Genomic DNA, 20,793 nt, shown 5'->3' with positions numbered 1-20,793 from the left:
TCCCTTTCTCAACCCCTTCCGCCGTCTCCCACTATCTCAATTCCACGCGATCAGGCAGCTGCTGGAGATGGTGAAATGCCCAAGCTAAATTTTCCTCGATGACCAAATTACCCTGAAAAGTTTCTTTTAATTTCAGTAAGTACCAGTGTACTTAGTGACGATTAGCAGGGAGTTCATTTTGAAGTCAAGAAGCGGCCGAATGTACATTTTTGTAATTTTTCCTCCTTCGCCGTGTCTATTTTGATCATCTATAATTAAAAATAAATAAATAAATAGAATTTCGGGTTAAACTTGGGATTATTTTTTACTTTATTTATTCATTTATTTATGTTTTAAATTGAAATAAAACATGTTAGTTGATAGTAGTTATGTTAAAAAATACTAAAAATATTTAAATGTTATTTTGAGTATTTTTTTAAATAAATTTATTCATTATTAAAAATAAAATTAATAAGATAGTATATTTTTGGAAAGGCAATATATAAATAAAAATAAAAATGACCCTAAAAACTTCTTAATGCAAGAAAGATTATTTTGAATAAATATACCTCGTAATAAGCAAGTTTTGAAAAGCATTTTGTTATATTTTTTAAGAAAATATGTTTGAAATTTCAATTTTTAAGGAAAACTCAATTATTTACAATAAGGTAGTTAATTAAAGTTCTTCACAATAAAAAAATAGATCAATGAAGTTTGAACATAGTTCAAATAAGATTTAAAATTATTTACACAAGTATGATTAATATAAGTTTATATGCAATATATGTAGATTTCATGAGATTTTTATTTAAAATAAGCTAAATTGTAAGTTATATTGCGTACATTTCACATTATCACTACAAAAAATATGTCAAATACTCATTACATTATATATGCAAAAATTAAGTAAATTATTTAATGTTTTTTTTTTTTTTAATGCAAAAATTAAGTAAATTATTTAATGTTTTTTTTTTAAATGCCTTGTCCTGTGATAATCTTAGGAACCTCATATGTAGTGGTCATCCTCCACTACAAAGGAGATTTAGAGGACAACAATTCATAGCTACTATCAAATAACCCTAAAAGCTCAAGGAATTTAGGGAATCACTTGCCAATTAAAGCCATCTTTGCTCATGTGATATGCCCTAAGATGCATAAGGAGTAATGTTCATATAACATCATGGCATCACAAATATTGAGATCTCGCATATAGATAATAAACTTTTGTTCATATTTATTGAAAAGCATAAGAGTTTCGCATCTTGTATTCCTCTCCAATGACACTTATAAGGGCATATTGAGGTCATTTGAATGAGTCTTACTTTTTTGACATATTATACATATAGATTGATATTTTATATCTATATTCGAATAATTCCATTAACATAATAATACTTGGGGTCTGTTTAGGACAGCTTATTTGTGCAGGTGACATTTTCAAAAAATCGTTATACTGTTTGTTTTTCGCGTTTTAATAGCTTATCTCAAAATCCCATGTTGAGATCCCAGTGTCCCGCGTTTTCATTTAGCGTTCGATAAAATTTCCTCAGTGTGCCCTCGCTCTCCGCCTATACTCCGCTGCCCTCACGAAAAGCGATCGAGCCCCGCGTAGCCGCTCCCCGCTTCTTTGGCATTCCTTCTCTTCCAAGTAAAGGCTGCGTTCTTCGTTCGCCAAAGTGCTCTGCCCTACTCACTCCTTACTTCTTCTTCGACATTCCTTCTCTTCGAGGTAAACTCTTCTCCTTTTATTTTTTTCGCTTCTTCTGCTGCATTGCCCGCTCCTCCGGTCGCTCCCTGCTTCTTCGGCATTGCTTCTCTTCGTCAGTAATATGGAAGTAATAATCTCGCTCCTCCTCCCCTTCTTAGGAGGAGAGCAAGGTAAGAGCTCCTTTTTTTATTTTTGGCAAAACGTCTTCATCTTCCTCTGCTCTATTTTTTTTTCTTCTAGTATGTCTGCTCCGCCTCCTCTTCTCCACTCCTCTGCTCCTCCTCTGCTCATAAGTAGTCAATTTTTAAATCAATATAGACTTCTAAAGATTAACAGTAGAAACGGGTAAAGGAAATCATGAACTGTCCGCTGACCTTTCTATTCTTGATTTATGAATCCTTTCATACAAAAATCAACAGTAGAATGGGCATTGTTTTATGGAGGAGATTGGGAATTATGTGGTATGTATGTGGGATAATGATGTGCTGATTTTATTTATGATTGACAATGGTTTTTGTAGGTTAGCTCTTCCTATAGAAAAGTGGTATAGATGAGATGCACAACTTTACAGCAAATTTTACAAAAAAAGCTGCAAAGTTTATAAAGACTTTTTATATTCATGCAACTGAAGGTGATAAATATTTGAAGGGAAATTTGCGCTTGTGAGTTTGGCGTACCCATCAGTAGATATTACCTGCTTTAAAATTGAAATTACCGCAACTTTAATTTTGGGCATATGAATTGTTTTAAATTTGGCAACTGAAGTTGCTTTGCTGAAATTTGATTCGGTTCTTCTGTTTAGGGTTGTAATGGAAGGTTGTTCTGTTGGCATTACATATGTAATGGAAGGTTGTTATGTCGGCATTACACATGAAATGCTTTAGACTTGTTTTGAACTTCAAAATTTAATTGAGACATTTTATGTTTTTTTTTTTTAACACTACATTGCATTAATGCAATTGACAACATTAGTTGGGCATTTACATACACACAACTCAACTCAACAGCAGAACAATGGCAGAATGATCATTTATCCAGAATTAACTGTTTTTTTGCAAACACACAAAACAAACAGCCAGCCAGTTTATCTGGATCAGCAAATTATCAGGATAAGCTGTTTATCAGCATAAGCTGAATAAGTTACAGCTGCCCCAAACATAAGATGGAACCCGCAGCAGCTTCTTGAGGCAGTGCAGCTGCAGCTAAAAAAAGCTAGGAAGCTGCAGCTGCGACAAAAAGCAGACGTGGAATCGACCCGCATCTGGCGGTTTCGTTCAGCGTTCGATAAAATTTCCTCAGTGTGCCCTCGCTCTCCGCCTATACTCCGCTGCCCTCACAATAATTTCTCCACGAAAAGCGATCGAGCCCTGCGTAGCCGCTCCCTGCTTCTTTGGCATTCCTTCTCTTCCAAGTAAAGGTTGCGTTCTTCGTTGTCCATAGAGCTTTGCCCTACCCACTCCCTGCTTCTTCTGCATTCCTTCTCTTCGAGGTAAACTAATCGCCTTTTATTTTTTTCGCTTCTTCTGCTGCATTGCCCGCTCCTCCGGTCGCTCCCTGCTTCTTCGGCATTGCTTCTCTTCGTGCATTGCTTCTCTTCGTCAGTAATATGGAAGTAATAATCTCGCTCCTCCTCCTCCCCTTCTTAGTAGGAGGAGAGCAAGGGAAGAGCTCATTTTTTTTATTTTTGGCAAAACGTCTTCATCTTCCTCTGCTCTATTTTTTTTTCCTTCTAGTATGCCTGCTCCGCCTCCTCTCCTCCACTCCTCTGCTCCTCCTCCGCTCATAAGTAGTCAATTTTTAAACCAATATAGACTTCTAAAGATTAACAGTAGAAACGGGTGCAAAAGGAAATCATGAACTGTCCACTAACCTTTCCTATTCTTGATTTATGAATCCTTTCATACAAAAATCAACAGTAGAATGGGCATTGTTTTATGGAGGAGATTGGGAATTATGTGGTATGTATGTGGGATAATGATGTGCTGATTTTATTTATGATTGACAATGGTTTTTGTAGGTTAGCTCTTCCTATAGAAAAGTGGTATAGATGAGATGCACAACTTTACAGCAAATTTTACAAAAAAAGCTGCAAAGTTTATAAAGACTTTTTATATTCATGCAACTGAAGGTGATAAATATTTGAAGGGAAATTTGCGCTTGTGAGTTTGGCGTACCCATCAGTAGATATTACCTGCTTTAAAATTGAAATTACCGCAACTTTAATTTTGGGCATATGAATTGTTTTAAATTTGGCAACTGAAGTTGCTTTGCTGAAATTTGATTCGGTTCTTCTGTTTAGGGTTGTAATGGAAGGTTGTTCTGTTGGCATTACATATGTAATGGAAGGTTGTTATGTCGGCATTACACATGAAATGCTTTAGACTTGTTTTGAACTTCAAAATTTAATTGAGACATTTTATGTTTTTTTTTTTTAACACTACATTGCATTAATGCAATTGACAACATTATTTGGGCATTTACATACACACAACTCAACTCAACAGCTTATCCAGAACAGGGGTTGAATGGTTATTTATCCAGAATTAACTGTTTTTTTGCTTTTTGAACCCGCACAAACCAAACAGCCAGCCAGCTTATTTGGATCAGCTGCTGATCAACAAATTATCAGGATAAGTTGTTTGCATAAGCTGGATAAGTTACAACTACCCCAAACATAAGATGGACTACACCCATTTGTTTGCGAGAAGAGTTCTTAAAATAGAAAACTAGGTGATGAAGGTTTTAAAATGGACGGTGAATTTTAACCCTCGTACTGAACCTCCTACCATTCTTGTTTAGCTGTGCTTCCCAGGTTTGAAGAGCCGCCTTTTTTTATCAAGAGCTTCTCTTCACTTTAGCGATGGTATACGGTAAACCCTTCAAAGCTGACACGCCTACAGTGAATTTGACTCAGTTTTCAGAAGCCAGAATTTTGATAGAAAGGGATATTACTTTACCTTTTCCGAGATAAATATAGATTGGCACACAACATCAGGGATTTTAGCAGCAAGCAGAACTTGAACATATACCACTTTATTGTACCCACTATCGTATGTTTGGACATTCTCCTTCTCAATGTTATCAGTTACATCCGAATTTAAAACCTTCAAGTAAAAACGCTTCTGGATCTGCCCCACCTCATACCTGTCCCTTCTCCGCTCCTGAGTGCATTTCACAGACTATTGAAACACCGGTTAACATGATGCCACCTCCCCCTCCCACTACCGGAGACAATACTGTCTCTGTTCTTTCGATTGAAATATTGGCAGATGATTTACTTGGGTCCGATAATCAGTATAGTATTAAAGCTCCACATCCCCAGGATGCATCAAGTGTTGAAGAGACATGCTTAACATCTCTTCAGAATCAGAATATTGTTATTGCTAGTCAGGAGTTGGGGGCTCATTCTTTCCTACATGCCCAATAATCTGTTGACCACACTGATCACGGATGAGGAATGACAGGTATACACATCTAGAAAGAAAAAGAAGAATGAAGACACACCCCAACTTGGGAACTTAATGGATGATACTCTAGCAACTTCGGGTAATGGAACGACACTCAGCAATTAGTTAGCTATCTCCGCTCCTAGAACCAGAGGCAGAGGCAAGACCAAACTGGCTCGTGTCTAGCAGCTTATTTCCTGCAAGTTTTATTTTTTTTGTGTTTTATCTATGTTTATCCATTTAGGATGCTAATGTCTGATGTATCGTATGGGTAGGGCACCTTTTTTTGGGTCATCTCATACAAACTCTATGTATCTTTTCAATTTCAGGATTCTAAGCAAGGGAGAGAGAGAGAGAGAGGACCATTTTACTCTAGCATTCAATAAAACAAATGGGTAATTACTCACAGATCAACCCAAACTTGCTATTTAAAAATCAACCCTCCCACTTTCATCCATTTTTCAGATTCTCACACAAAAATCAATATTCATGATAAAACCCAAACCCATATCTTTCATTCTTATCAAATTCTCAATAGTTTAATCATGACTAACGTGAATATATCAATTCAGCAGTTCAAAAAAATATATATAACCGGTTAATATGTGAATATCAATATTTCCGGTGATCAATATGTAATTATCCCTAAAATAGAAACTTTACCAACATCCTATAGAGAATTTTAAAGAGAAAATGAAGATCAATATAAAGGCAAAACATAAATTTAATGAATATTTTGATTAAACTTGGATCCGAATTTTCTAAACTAAATTTCAGAGGTTAGTCAATCTCAAAGCAAACAAATATGATAAAACATAACATTTATACCTTTGTTATGTAACATGAAAGTAAACACGAATAATGCACATCACACCTTCAGATCTCACAAAATCTATTTTAATTACTTTGACAAAAGCATCTAACAAAAATAAAATAAAAAATTTACATAATTCATCTGTGCCAAACAATTTTACAAAATGTGAGCTGATAAATGCATGCTCTGAATCATTCGATTCCACAAATGAAAGAATTATGGTTTTTCATACAATAAATGTTGGAAAAATTAACTTGCACATAGTGCAGAATGGATCAGCCTAAATTGCGTTTTTATTTTATCAATATTCTCTACAATCATTAGGCAAATTGATCTCATCAAATTCCCTTAACAAAATGGTTTGGAAAGCTAAGATCTTGTAATAAAAATTTGGAAATGAAGCTAGCTGCTTCCTCTGCAGAAAGTTCTTCTGAAAGTGAAGGTTGAGTTGTGTGTTATCAATTTCCATGTCTAAGAAGTTCTTCTCTGACAGGACTTTGGTAGGCCATAGTCTTTCTTTTGATTAAGATGTCGCCTCCAGGTATCATTGTGCAGTTTATAATGTAATATCTGTTTCAAATGACAATAATGAGTCTGCTACACACTGTAGCTGCTTAATTTCTTTTGATTAGGCATTCCTAACAAAGCTTTGGGGCTCTATTTACAAAATAAAATAAAGGAAAATTTACATACATGCCAAACAGTATATGCCAAACAGTTCTAGTGTAGTTATATATCTACCACCTAAAGTTTGACAACTATAGTTAAAATAGTTTAATATCATAGATCTATGTATGAAAATATATACTGCACTTTTAGGGGGTGTTTGGTTGTAAGTAGGATTTAGTTTAAATAGGATTTAATAAATCATGTAAATCTGGATTTATCAAATTCTGAGGGGGTTAAATCTTGAAAACTGGTTGGTATGTTAGTAAGTAATGAGTAATGATACATTCTGAGAAACTATTTGGTAACTTTTAGTAAGATTTAGTAGGATTTAGATTGTTAAAAACTTTAGAAGCATGCCTTTGTCAAAAACTTAAATCCCGTATTTTAGAAGCATGCCTTCAAAAGCAGCTATATGATCTTTCTTAATGATATAAATATTAAGTCGACTTAAATTTAATTTAAAATTTTTAGTTATAATTATACAAATCAATAATTAAATATTTACATATAAATTTATTTAATTATAATTATATGGATAACATATTAGATAATTATTAGTTACTAATAAATTAAATTAACTTAAAAAAAATTAAATTAAAACCATAAATCCCCTCACCTCTCGAACCCAAAAACCTAGCCAACATCCCTATCCCCTCTATCAATTTCGCCAAAACTATCGCCTTCATGACCTAACTCTCACATTGGAGTTAGAGTTGAGAAGGCAACGATGGGATCGTGACGTACAAAAACATCTGAAACTCTCATATTTCTCCTCCTTTCGGTCCAATAAAGAGTTGGTGGCAAATATACATGAATTGAGATAAGACGCCACGTGAGAGTTGTTTCATTTTTACTTTAATCTTATTAAATCTGTAGAATTATGAGATTTAAGGTTTGTTTGGCGCAGCTGCGGTTGTTTAAAGAAACTATTGTAGCACCCTCCCCGCATCTCAGGCCTAAAAACCACACCTGGTCACTCTTTTCCATTACGCAAAGACCTCACCACCTCCTCCTACACCGAGCACGCAAACGGTGAGAATCTCTCTCTCCTCTTCCCTAAACCTACTCGAACACCAAGGCTCCTCCCTTCGCACTCTTGTTCCTCCCAGTTCTCCCTCAGCCTTGCTTTGCCACTATCATTCACTTCCGGCAAACAACTCACAGCCTGCACTCTCCTTTGTCAGGCTCACTTCAATCACGTGACTATTTCCACGAGCCAAAGTACCTTTCACAGCCTGCACTCTCCTTTGTCAGGCTCACTTCAGTCACGTGACTATTTCCACGAGCTAAAGTACCTTCTTCACCTAATTGCACCACAAACTGCAAGCCAACCACACAACACAAAACTGCAAGCCAACCATACCACAACAGCCTCACTCTCATTTTCTTTCTTCGCACGGAAAAATCACCTCATTCCCACTTTCTCTCTCTAGAAAGAGAGAAAAATTTAGAAAGAATTGTGTATTATTTTCGGGGCAATTACATAAACCACCTTCTTTCAACCATTTTTCAAATTCTTACTCATACATCAAAATTCATTGTAAAACCCCAACCCACATTTTAATTTTTTATCAAATTCTCAATAGTTTGATAGTGGCACACCTAAATACAACGGTTTGACAGTTCATAAAAACCACCTGAGTGATTAACTTGTAAATATCAATATTTAGGATGGTCTGTATGTAATTGTCTCTTGTTTTATTATTTGATGGCAAGTTTCTAGTAACATTTGGTGCATAAATAAATGCCCAATCACCAAGCAATCATTTCATCCTAAGAAAATGTGTATTTGCATTTGCAAACTACACAATTTTTTTTTTTTATTTTCTACAGATGAGATGAAATGATTGTTAGGTATTTTCTCCTACATCAAAAAAATTTCATGCTAGAAATTTGTCCACCCAAAAAAAAGAATACTCCTAATATAAGAATATGCTATGTAGTCACATATGTATTCCAAGGTGATCAAGAAAAAATATAAATATAATTACTTGTAATCGTTCCAATAATAAAAAAATCTTTTATCTTTTTTCATGCAAGTATTGATGATTTACACAAGTTTGGTCAAACACTATTGATTAAAAAAATTTTTGCTGTGGTGTCTCGTGACACTAATAATGCACTTCTAATATGTAGCGGTTAAAATTCTATAAAAGGATCCATTAAAATGAACCTATTGGACTAAAAAATAAACAAAATATAAGTATAAATAATAAATTGATGAAAAAATAGATGCCTGAATTATCTTGAATAATTAAAATAAAAAAGAATTGAATACAAATAAAATTTGCATGAGACTTACATGAAACTCTATTGTTCATCTATAAGCATGAATGAAATTGATAAGGAAATCATTGACCCACCAACGGGAAAAAATTGGGCCTTATATTGAATATTTGGAATCTATTAAAATTCTTGTTGAATGGAATGTAAGGAATTATAAAGAACATGTAATGAAGTTGAAAGTTAATTTTCTAACAAAATCAAAATACGTAATTGCCTTGTAGTGAATAGGGGTGTAAACGAGCCGAACACGAGCTCAAAAAGTGTATTCGTGTTCGGCTCGTTTGCTTAACGAGTCGAGCACGAGTTGTTCACGAACAAAGAGTCATTTTAACAACCCTAATGATGTAGCCATAAAACAATAAGTGTTTGAGCAAGATTTAAAAATTATTATTTATATTAAAACATCATTTGAATCTAATTTAATAATTTTTTTTCTATTTTCTTAATCAATATTTTAATTGATTATAAATCTTTGTAGCCTTGTTGTCAATTAGATTTTTTTAAAATACTACTTAATATATATATATAAACTTGATGAGTAGTATTTCGAGCCAAAACGAGTCAAACACGAACGAACACATCTTAGTTCGTGTTCGTCTCGTTAACTTATCGAACGAAATTAACGAGCCGAACACGAGCTTCTTAACGAGCCGAACACGAGGTGTTCGCGAACAACGAGCCGTTTTGACAGCCCAAGTAGCGAAGTTAATGCTTCCTTGTGAGCGAGAATGAAATGTCATTGAACAATTAAGTCAGTAAATTATTATTGATTGATCAAATTTTAGAACGTTCACACTGCTATGAGATTTGTAACACTAATATACAAATGGACAGAAAATATTTTCTTGAAAAAAGTCAAAGTAAAGCTTTGCACACATTAGTTCGTTAAAACAAATAAAATTTTGCACGTGTTTTATTAAACACTATTTAATTTAAACATAAGTCGTCTTGAAAAGCATGTAAATTTATTAAAATGTGCTCAAGCCCTTGAAATTTAAAAACACCCATATCCACACCGACTAATCGGTATATAGAAATCTCAAATATTTGATCTGAGAATGAAATGCGAGTTGAACATAAGTTTAATTAAAGTGTAATCTAATTTGAAAATCGTACAACGATCATTTAAGTTTTTCAAAAATAAATCTTTTAAAAATGAAATTTAAAATCATTAACTAATTCATGTTTTTCAGTGGGTCACCTTGTCTATAAGGCAATGTTATTAATCCAATCTGATCCTCCTTCTCGAAGGGTCGAGAGTATGCAAGACCCAACTCCCATTTTGGTTAGTCAGATCTTTCTCCTAAAGAGGATTAGAGTTGATGGGACTGAGCTTACCCCTAACCAGTCTGATCCTTCTCTTTAAAAGAGCTAAAATTAACAAGTCTTATGTTTTGATGACATTGAAATATTTAATTTTAATTAAATTACAAATATGAATGTTTCAGCAATTTTTAGTTCGATGAAAATCGTGTTGAAGGTCAGACTCAATTGAGGGGCCGACTCCTAAAATTGAAGTTTTTTAATCCTAAATCTAAATACAGAATAATTTATGCTCGATAGTGGACGTGTTGATAATGATTATCAATAGAAATGGTCTATTTCAATAATTAAGCTCAAAAAATATTTTGAATAAATTTGATTAATATAAGTTATGAACTTGAACCTTTGTAAGCAAGACAGATTCATCAATTTTCAAAGTTAACCAAATCGTTGATGATGGCCATGTTGAATGTAAATTTCAATCCATGGGCTTCTTATTTTTAAAATATACACAAGTTTTAAGTAATTTTTTTAAAACATAAATTTCAATGGGGTGTAAAAATATAAGAAAAAAATATGAAATAAAAGTGTCTTAAGTAGAATTTTATCGCATAAAAGCTAATATAAAATCTCATCCAGACTCCATAATTATTTGTTGAATGTGAAAAATTTATGATTAATTAAAACTTATAAAGAATGAATGTCATATAAAGTGTATTACTACATTCATACTTAAAATAATTTATGTTAGTAAGGATGTGGCCTGAGTTCTTGATTCGTATTTTTGGCTTAACGACTCCACAGATATAGTAGTTATGAACACAGCTTCAGATCGAGTGGTTAACCCAACGACTCTACTATATTATATTTATAGTTATAACCTGTACATTTCCCAATAACTTCGTGTCCAATTGAGTTGTGAATCATAGTGTGTACTTAATATGGTACTGAGAATAAGAATAATTATCTAAGATCGGCTCGAACAATCTACATGTATACTTTTATCTCAAGTTTATAAGGATCTCTTAGACTAATCAACTCATGACTATTGATAAGCATTCTTTTATCAAGTTAGCTCGAATAATTCTTCTTACCAAGATAAACTAGGGTCCATGACAACCCGAAATGACAGAAACATGAGATATTGATCAGATTCATCATTATTCTCCCCACTATTTGCTCTAAGCTTATGGTGATGACTTTCTATAACCCAAAACCTAAATTATAGCTACTATATGCTAAACAATTAACACCCTAATGAATAGCCTTAATGAAAAGTACTCTCCCGCTATCAGAAAAGATAATTAATCTAAAAGGCCAGTCCTATAGGAGATCTTGAACGGAGATCTTAAGGTCCTCAAAAAATGAGGGTGAAACCTTTAGGTAGTATTTTATCTACATTTCTAATCTACTAAAAATTTGTCCTGAAGCACAAAAAAAAATTATGACATCATCAAAGGAAGCCAGGGTGCAAATTTTCAAAGCCAACACTCTTAAGATTCTTAACACAAACCTTCATCCTCTTCTATTCATGCAGAATGTCACAATCATGCTTGGAATGTTCATATCAATCCTATTACAATTGATTCTTGTTAGGGACCATAGCCCCTATTGATCTTCTAACTTCAAGTTCCAAAAATGTCTAGTTCATTAAATTCTCTATGGCCCAGTGATTGAAGAAGATTGTTTCTTTAGTTCTACTGGTAATTATTAATAAAAAACGCATAACAAAGCCAAAGACTTGAGGTTGCCTTTTTGCTTTTTACCAAGTAGGCTGAATTAGAACAATATATTTGACGGTAAAAGTATCAAATTTAATTTTTTTTTGTTAAAAAGCCGGATGCATATGAGAGACTGTGTAATTCCATGTTGGATTATATTTTTACCAAATTTTAAGGTTCGGTTTTAAGGATATTCAATTCAACACAAATGCATAGAACTTTCATACCTGTATGAATGTGGCAAACACATCATCGTCTCCTAGTTTTGAGAATTCAACCGCCCAATCTTCTTCAGCAGAAAACAAACTGCTTTGTCTCTTAGCTTCAAGCAAAAGAGTGTCAAGATATAGGAATCTCTGCCAAATATGGCGAATGTTTGCTAACATGAATTCCACTTCTGTTTCATTGATCCCCTGCAGTAAACTTACAAGCCTTCAAAGAACAAAGAGAAAAGAGAACTCTTCCATTGATAATAACAAAAGAAGTTACTATACCCGAAGTATCTTAACCAAATTTGGAATTTCATCCTCAGTTATACGGACAGCAAAACTTCTGTAATTGAGTATATTCTCATATGGCAAGAAAATCCCATCCTGCAACAACTCGGTTGCTCAGGCTTGAAAAATCAGGACATGTATTGTAATAAAAATTCAACTTCTGTACTTCTAGTGACGATACAAATTCTAAGAGGCTTAAACAAAGAGATCTTTAAAGCTGAAGTTAAAAAAAAAAAGTACTAAATACTTCAATGAAATATTTCTTAATTGCAAGATCAGCAAGAAAATAAAAAGAAAAACGCAAATATATAAAAAAAAAACCTAAAAATAAGGAGAATGCTGCATGATGCACCCAAATTTTACCTGAATTATCACAGGAACACATCCTTGGAGAATGCTATCTTCCATGCGACCACTCCAACCATCTCCAGGAAGAACACCACAGAAAATGGAGCTTGCGAGTTCTTCAAAGTACTTTGAAGAACGCATTGGGGTTACTGTAACATTAGAAGTATGCTGTCTCCCAAGCTTTCCCTCCTTATTAGGAGTAGAACCAAACTCTGCAGCTAGCTTCTGTCTAATGCCCATACTGTACCTGAAATATAATTAAGCACAATAGCAGATTCAAACTCATCCGTATGGGAGGAAAAAGACGTAAAAAATCAGTTTTAAGTGTCAAAACATACGTATCCTCGGGTCGACCATCTTGATATGCGGGACCTAAATTTCCATTGAAGTAGAAAAATGTAGTTCTTCTCTTAAGAGGCCTGTGAATATGTTCCAATCATATATTTTTAGAATAACAAATCAAGAGTTCAATGGAAATCCAGAATTATGTTTCTGTTTTACAACCTAGCCCATAATTTTAACCAAATTGCACCGGGTTCAGGCCTCTTCCAAGCAGGGAGCACAAGATCCTTCTCTGGATCAAAGCATGGATGGTTTCCTCTTCTATCGGAAGGAATACTGTCCCAGATATCACCCCAATAAGCTGTTGTTGAGTGGTTGTGTTTTGTATTTGTGTTTCCCCAGTGGACTAACATCATACTGTTCCAGATTTCTTTTGGAGCGTAGCAAGCACCTTCGTCCCATGCAAAGAACTGCCTCACAGAACCAGCTTGATTAGAACCGAAATGAAGGGGCATTTGCATATATACAACCCAATTCCTATGCATTTAGAATTCTAACACCTAATAATTTACTTTTTATATTTATACCACCCAAATTTTTTATATCACATAAAAAATACCACTATTTTAACTTCTAAAATGTGAAATACACCTTTTCAAACATAGGCAAGCTGTACATACGTACAAATTGAGGTTTAGGTCTTAGACACATAAATACATAGGAATTGAGTGGTAGGCATGTGAATCTTCAAAAAATAAATCAAGAAGAACAAATCTGGTTTTATCCAAACTATTTGCAGGTCGGTGAATTAACAAACTAAACATAATACCCATATATGATCCCTTCCTGAGGTACGGTTCCAGTATGGATAATGATGAGCTATATGTCGATACGCCTTCTTATAAAAGTCAAGCGCTAAGGAACTTCTCAGACCCATCTGTTCCTGAAATAAAAGCAAATTATTCAGGATTTCTCCATCTTTCTAACAGTATATTCATGGCAAGGAAAGTTAAAAGATGTCATATCAAATAGAGATATCAGGCTCTAATCAACAGCATGTACTACTATGTAGATATTTATACCCGCAAGCTTAGATGAGGGGCATCATCCGCTCGAGTAATTATGCATGAATCGAGAACTGGAACAAAGAAATAGTCTGCTTCTTCACCATTCAAAGTACGATGAGAGCTTGCTAGAATGCTCTCATAAAGTGCCATCTAAAAATGGAGGATAAGAGAACAGTTGGAGAACTAATTGAGGACATGAATATACTTCAATGAAATTGAAATCTTCATCAAATAACACCTGTGCGCCGTACAACTGAGAAGTCCACAAAGTTCTGTTTTTCTCAGTGTATAATCTGTTTACACACTCGAATCTGAAATGCCTACCCTGCAACCGCCAAAAAATCAAATTGGCACCTATAAACCTAAACAAAAGTTTAAATCAGGGAAATTTAGTCCAACAGCTGACCTCAAGGAGATGACTATTGAAATCTGGGGGAAGATCATACAGGTATATTAGAGGTCTCTTCTTTCTAACAATTGCTTTAATACCAGCGAAGTCATTATCTAAAGTTGCTTTATCTGGTACCTCTACAGTTGATGGTCTTAGCCAAAGAGGCCATTCCTTTATGGGTGATGAGACTGAAGGAATACTGCAATCGGTCCCATACCAGCCTCCGCCGCACTGCAGGAGGACACCATTTCAGTCAAACAGACTAAGAAAAGAATAAGCAAAAGAGTAAATTGCCAAAATAGTCCCCTAATTATTTTAATCCTAGAGTCTATAAAAATATCAAATTAAACCCCAGACTCATTTTATATGGGTTAAAATAGCCTCCAAAGAGGACTAATTTAGCCACCTTTAAAAAAGTCTTATGTATTTAATTGATACTTTTATAGACTTTCAGACTAAAATGTCCTTTGACAAATAAATGGAGGCCATGCTGACACTCCTCTTATAAACAAAGTGTGGGTGTGATTTTAGGAGTTATACTGCCATATTCTTGAGTTCAGATATAATTTGCGCTATATGTATTGAGGCTAGCAAGTCTGAGATTGAATGGTAAATTAAATTTTTCAGGTAAGAGTATACAACAATCAGCTCTCTCCTATGATTTAAGCTTGTTTACCCAATTGCAAATAGATCAAGAGATTGTTTCTTCTGTCGCAAAGAAGATACAAAGCCAACTTATGGAAGCGAGTTAACTTCGAAGGTGTTTGATTTGTTCTAAATTAGCATCATTTACTTTACATCAAGTTACTTTTTTACTTGAAAAATATGTTGCACAGAAAAGAGAATCATTATGGCCGCACTCTCTTCCAACTGGTTTAGATCATTTTACATCTATTTTAAGGGAAAGTTACATATGTACCAAACAATTCTTATGAATTTACATATCAAACACAAAAAGTTTAATATTTACATGTATAACACCTTGGTGCTATAAACTTATGTATAAAAAGGTGCACTTGACTTTTAAGCAGTTAGTAAAAGTGGTATTTTTGGTGTGATGTTAAATATTTGAGTGCTATGAATGTAAATATTAAAGTTTAGGTGTTAGATATGTAAATACATAAGAGCTGTGAAGTATGCATGTAAATGCCCCTTAAAGAGCAAATATGAAATCTCCATGACACAAAATTGTTACACATACCTGGCAAGCTCCCCCACGACAATATCCGTGCCCAGAACATTGGTTAATACAACTGCATTCTGTCGGTATTTCACAGAATCTTCCCCATCGGCCATCATATTTACAATCACACTCCTCTTTGAACTTCACCTTATTAGAATACGCTTCTGCTGGATCTACATTACACCAGCCATGTCTGCTACCATTTGTTGTATATACATTTTCCAAATCATCTTTCGACCAATCGGCAATCTTGGGACCTCCAGGTTCGGTAGGCATGCTGAAGAAGATAATTACTTCAAATAATCAATTTAATATATGATACTATTAAGATAATGATAAGGCAAAGCATATATACTATATAAGAAATTTACATACATAGTACACAATTCTTATGTATTTACATATTCCACACCTAAACTTTCATATTTACATGCATAGCACTTTGGTGCTTTAAACCTACACATGAAAAGGTGTACTTCACTTTCAAAAAGAGATAATAATGCAATTTTTTATGTGATATAAAAGATTTGAGTGCTATGTGTGTAAATATGAAATTTTATATGTGAGATATGTAAATACATAAGAATTGTGTGTTATTTATGTAAATGCCCCATAATATATTTGTTACTTTATTTTAAATCCACAAGCCTCTGCAACTGGCCTATATGGATACTTTGTCCCTTCCCCACAAAAGCACATAGCTCTAGTTCTATCACAATAAGCAGGACAAGAAGAAACAAGCCATGGGCCATATGGACTCCCAGGTGATGATGGAAGGTTGCAATCAAATTGCAAATTCTCAGAACATCCTTCACCTATTATAGCAATTATGATATCAGTACATATCTCTTAATGATGAGTAGAAATAAAGGGAAAAAAAGAATGGATGCAACGTTTGGCTAAATATTATCATATTCAAGTGTGGATTAGTGGTAAAATATGATAGATAGGTAAAATTCTTCCAAGCCACCATGTAGTAAGGCAATTTTGAAATCAATTTGACAAATCTCAAGATTCAAGCTAGCTGCAAAAATAATCATCACACAGATTGAAAACATCTTTACCACATGTACAACAAAAAGGCACTTAACTGAATCTTCCATAGATCTGATGATTCAGAACAAAGAACATGCCGAAACCGAAGAATGACAACTACAGATAAATGACATGAGGTCGACCGATCAAAATTCAACCGACCAAAAACCGAAAGTTATAATGTCTTTATTTTAAATATTGCCCCGATCACGATAAGGGCAAAAGTGGAGTTGTATAAATCACAAATGTACACGTTTAAGAGTCCAAAAGATAAGGAGTATAAGTGTCATTTCACAACAATCTAGGCCTCTATAAATAGAGGGGCATTAAATATAATATAAGTAGTTGAAACCTAATACCAACTAACTATATATAAATGTCGTCTGTTTCCATTTTGTTTTGCTAAAGTTTCGCCATTATGGCGAAACCTGGTATCTCTTCGTCGATTTGCTCTTCGTTGATTTCCTCTTCATCGTGTTTCCTCCTTTTCATCGTGCTTCGTCTGTGTCGTGCGACGTCGGCTTCTTCGTCTCGCGTCGTCTGTTCCGCGGTTATTTCACGCTCGAAGAAGAAGAAGAAGAGGTTTCGCTCCTCTGTTTCATCTTCCGTTGTCAGCTGCATCTCCTGCATTCGCACTTCTGGGGCTCTGTCTGCTACGGCTCCGTCTCATGTTGCACTTGCGTCCGTCCTCCTTGCATGTACGTGAGCTACTCGCGGTCTAGACTCAATCCTTGTAGCTTACCGCTGTTCAACTCCCTGTTCCATGGCTAATGCTCCTTCTCAACCACCGACTACTTCAATTTTAAACCTTGGAAAGGCTTCTTTTGTTGATATGGTTGGTTTTATGGGATCAGATCAGTTTTTCCCTCAGGTTTACCATGAATCATTTGAAGTCCAGGAGGACTGCAACCTTATCAAGAATACGTGTAGGAAGAGTGGCAAACTAGCTCTATTCTTTTCTGATGTTGAAGTTTCTAACCTGGTTAACAAGTGCAAATTCACCCTCATTGGGAAGTTTCAATTGGAACATCTTAAAATGGAAATCGTTCTAAAGACTTTTGAAGATCTCAAACTATTGGAACTTTGGAAGGTTGACCTCTTTGATGGGAGACATGTGATGATACAATTATCTAAAGTGGATGACTATGCCAAAATATTTTCCAAAAAGTTTAGACAATAGATGGAAAATATATGAAACTGCATAAGTGGTCTCCTGCATTTGACCCTAGCCAAGAACCACCTATAGTGTCAATCTGGTTTAAACTATACGGCCTAAAGTTGCACTACTTCAATCGTCAAGTCCTAATTCTATTGGAGCTGCACTAGAGAGACCTATAAAATTGGATACACCCACCTTCAATACCATGCCTTTGGTTGCAAGATTTCTTGTTGAAAGGGATATCACCCTCCCTGATGTGGACGAAATATAGCTTGGTACTGCCCACAATGGGTATTGACAGTCAATTGTTGCAGAACAAAGATCCTACTACTGCAATCACTGTAAACTGTTGGCACACACCTATCAAATGCTTCAGGCTTCACCCACATTTGAGATCGGCAGGTACTAACAACATCATACATGTGGAGGAAAATATAGCAGACACTGTTAATCTTCCAGAAATGTTGAAAGAAAATTTGACTCATAAGACTACTCCTCACCTACCATACCAGCAGTTTCCTACTATTATGTGGTTGAGGCAGCTCTTCCTCAGATCACAAATACTATGAATTTTGTTGTAGCAGATGCTAGCCAAAGTGTCTTGGAACCATCTATTGTGAGAGAAGAGGGTAATCAGGTTTTGGAGGAGTGTCAGGATCAAGGTGTGTTGTAGACTGAGTCAGATCAGCAGTTTACCTCCATCGAATGTCCACCTATTATTCAGACGTGACTACCTCTAGCAGATAATTAGCAGGTTTACAAATCTAGGAAGAACAAAAAAGGAATGTTAGATCTCAATAATTCTCAGGATGACTGTCTCATATTTTTGGGCGAAAGCCCACATCTCAATATGTTGTTGGACTCCCTCCCTAGATCCAAAGGAAGGGGAAGTGGTATATCCACCAACTACACCTACCATGATTAGGAGTTGTTTTCTTTTTGTTATATTTTTGGGGATTACGTTTAGTTGTAATCCTTGTGAATAGGTTTTTTGTACTCAATCACTAAAACATTTGTATCCTCTCTTTTATATCAATAAATTTTGTCTTTTCAATATATATATATATATATATTACGCTCTATTCATGGATGTGATTTACGGACAAATCTAAGTAAAATGCCCTAAAATGTGTGGCAAGAATGGATCATGCTACAAACAAGAAGAAGAGTAACTCGAGAAGAAGAATCCCAAAATTGAGTGACTACAAAAAACATAAACTGCACCCAAGAATTTGTGTCTTAGCAAATCAACAAACTCCAAAAACAGAGCACTAACTAAAAAGAAAACACAATTGTCGCGATCAGCGGCGTCTCGCCACCTGCAGGGAGCTCGCGCACCAAACACCAGATGAAACCCTCCAGACTTTGAATGGGAGAAAGACACTCACTACCCCGACGGTGCAGGTTCAGTGCCACTCGACCACAACAGATATGGAGCACCAAAGCACCACAACCTATGCAGTCGAACAACGTTTTATTCAAGAAAATCTCTAAAGTTGAATCCTCTGAGCGTTTCAAGATTCCAAGCCTGGAATTTTACCGATGACGATTGAACCCGACTGACCATATCGCCTCTTTCGAGTCGGCAATGTGATTGCTCAACATAAATGACATGTCGAAATGTCACATCTTCTTCACGAAGCTAAGAAAATTTACCCTCTGATGGTTCAAAAAACTACCACTAGTGTTGATCACCTCATTTACACACTTCAAGAGAATGTTTGTTGTGCAGTTCATCGGCATGCAAAATCCCACAAGAGCTTGCAGATACTCCTACAACTGTGCCAGGGGCAGGGTGAGTTCTTGCACTCCTTCATCACCTGATTTCAGAAGGAAATGTTGGAAGTGCAGGAATTATAACCTACGGTCGTTCATGTGGCCCTCGCCCAAGAGCTGAAGGAAGGTCCACTCTGTTATGTTTTGGACCTACAGTGCCCCAAAACATTGGTCAACTTACTGGATCTCACCAACAATCACATATTGGCAGAAGAGAACAACTCTCCCCTTGTTCTTTCTAGAATGAAACGGGCGAGCAGACACCCCTAAAGAGAAGCACCCGTGGGGAAGGTTAGAGATCAGGAAGCGACCCTTGTTCGCTGTTCAAAGCTAAGTTCAAGGATTAGATAATTGGTTGTTAGGAAAAATAACTCTCCACTAGAAAGCTGAGTTTGACACCCTGAATGGCGGTTGAACCGCTATGCAAATAGAAAGCCACCTCCAGCCCACGAACTCCCTCAACCAACTCCTTTGAAGGTATCGATGGTGGAGGTGATGTTGGTCATTTGAAATAAAGAGTACTTCAAGAAAATACCTCTCATTAAGGTCAGAGGCTACCTCTGGGGTCCCAAAAGATACTCCACTACCACTAAGACCACGACCATAACACGAAGGAATGTTGACACCTCTAAAACCTAATTGAAGAACAACCAAAGTAGGGAAACTCAAGTTTCTCGTAGCACCTGAAGTCACTACCCTTTGGCAGGGAAAGCCCCTGCAGAGAAGGAAATGAACCTACTCGAGCTCAAGCCACCATATTGTTGACATACTTACCATTATCTTCGATGGAGATGGGAGTGATGCCACCAACCGAGAAAGCTTGAAGAGGCTCCCTTTAGGAGAACTATGCATGGCCGCTTTGCTTCCAAACGTGTCGAGCGATACCCTCCAATCTGCTTCAAAGATAATGATCTACCCCACAAGGGCAATCCTTACAACGACGTGTTGTCTTCACTGCCCTCAACGGCAACTTTCAAGTCAAGAGTATATTAATCAACACTGGGACTTTGATGAACATCATCTTCAAATCAGTTTTTGACAAAATGAGCCTCAGGACCACCCATCTCTTAGCCACGTCCGGACCGCTCTACGACTTCTAAGGGGAAAGAAGGGATGGAACTCACGTTCAACATGATAGAAAAACAAAGCACTGAGTTGGCCCTCAAGAA

At 35.6% G+C, this 20,793-nt stretch overlaps 1 protein-coding gene across 1 annotated transcript in view; it reads right to left on the bottom strand.

Annotated features, from left to right (window-relative positions):
- Positions 1 to 6,117: 6,117 nt before the first annotated feature.
- The window catches only part of LOC110024520, a 37,711-nt gene continuing 23,035 nt past the window's right edge, over positions 6,118 to 20,793 (bottom strand). The window contains exons 3-14 of the mRNA XM_020724536.1: positions 16,283 to 16,469; positions 15,673 to 15,931; positions 14,487 to 14,702; positions 14,319 to 14,405; positions 14,096 to 14,230; positions 13,843 to 13,956; positions 13,236 to 13,483; positions 13,070 to 13,150; positions 12,747 to 12,978; positions 12,381 to 12,479; positions 12,114 to 12,299; positions 6,118 to 6,517 (exon numbers count right to left, since the gene is read on the bottom strand). Of these exons, the coding sequence (XP_020580195.1) occupies positions 6,419 to 6,517; positions 12,114 to 12,299; positions 12,381 to 12,479; positions 12,747 to 12,978; positions 13,070 to 13,150; positions 13,236 to 13,483; positions 13,843 to 13,956; positions 14,096 to 14,230; positions 14,319 to 14,405; positions 14,487 to 14,702; positions 15,673 to 15,931; positions 16,283 to 16,469 (1,943 nt within the window). The 3' untranslated portion in view covers positions 6,118 to 6,418. The remainder of the gene's footprint in view (positions 6,518 to 12,113; positions 12,300 to 12,380; positions 12,480 to 12,746; positions 12,979 to 13,069; positions 13,151 to 13,235; positions 13,484 to 13,842; positions 13,957 to 14,095; positions 14,231 to 14,318; positions 14,406 to 14,486; positions 14,703 to 15,672; positions 15,932 to 16,282; positions 16,470 to 20,793) is intronic.

This window comes from Phalaenopsis equestris, unplaced genomic scaffold (genome assembly GCF_001263595.1).
Source record: "Phalaenopsis equestris unplaced genomic scaffold, ASM126359v1 Scaffold000258, whole genome shotgun sequence".
NCBI classification, from domain to species: Eukaryota; Viridiplantae; Streptophyta; class Magnoliopsida; order Asparagales; family Orchidaceae; genus Phalaenopsis; species Phalaenopsis equestris.
Note: the sequence above shows the minus strand (reverse complement) of the source record. Positions and strands in the feature narration are given on the sequence as shown.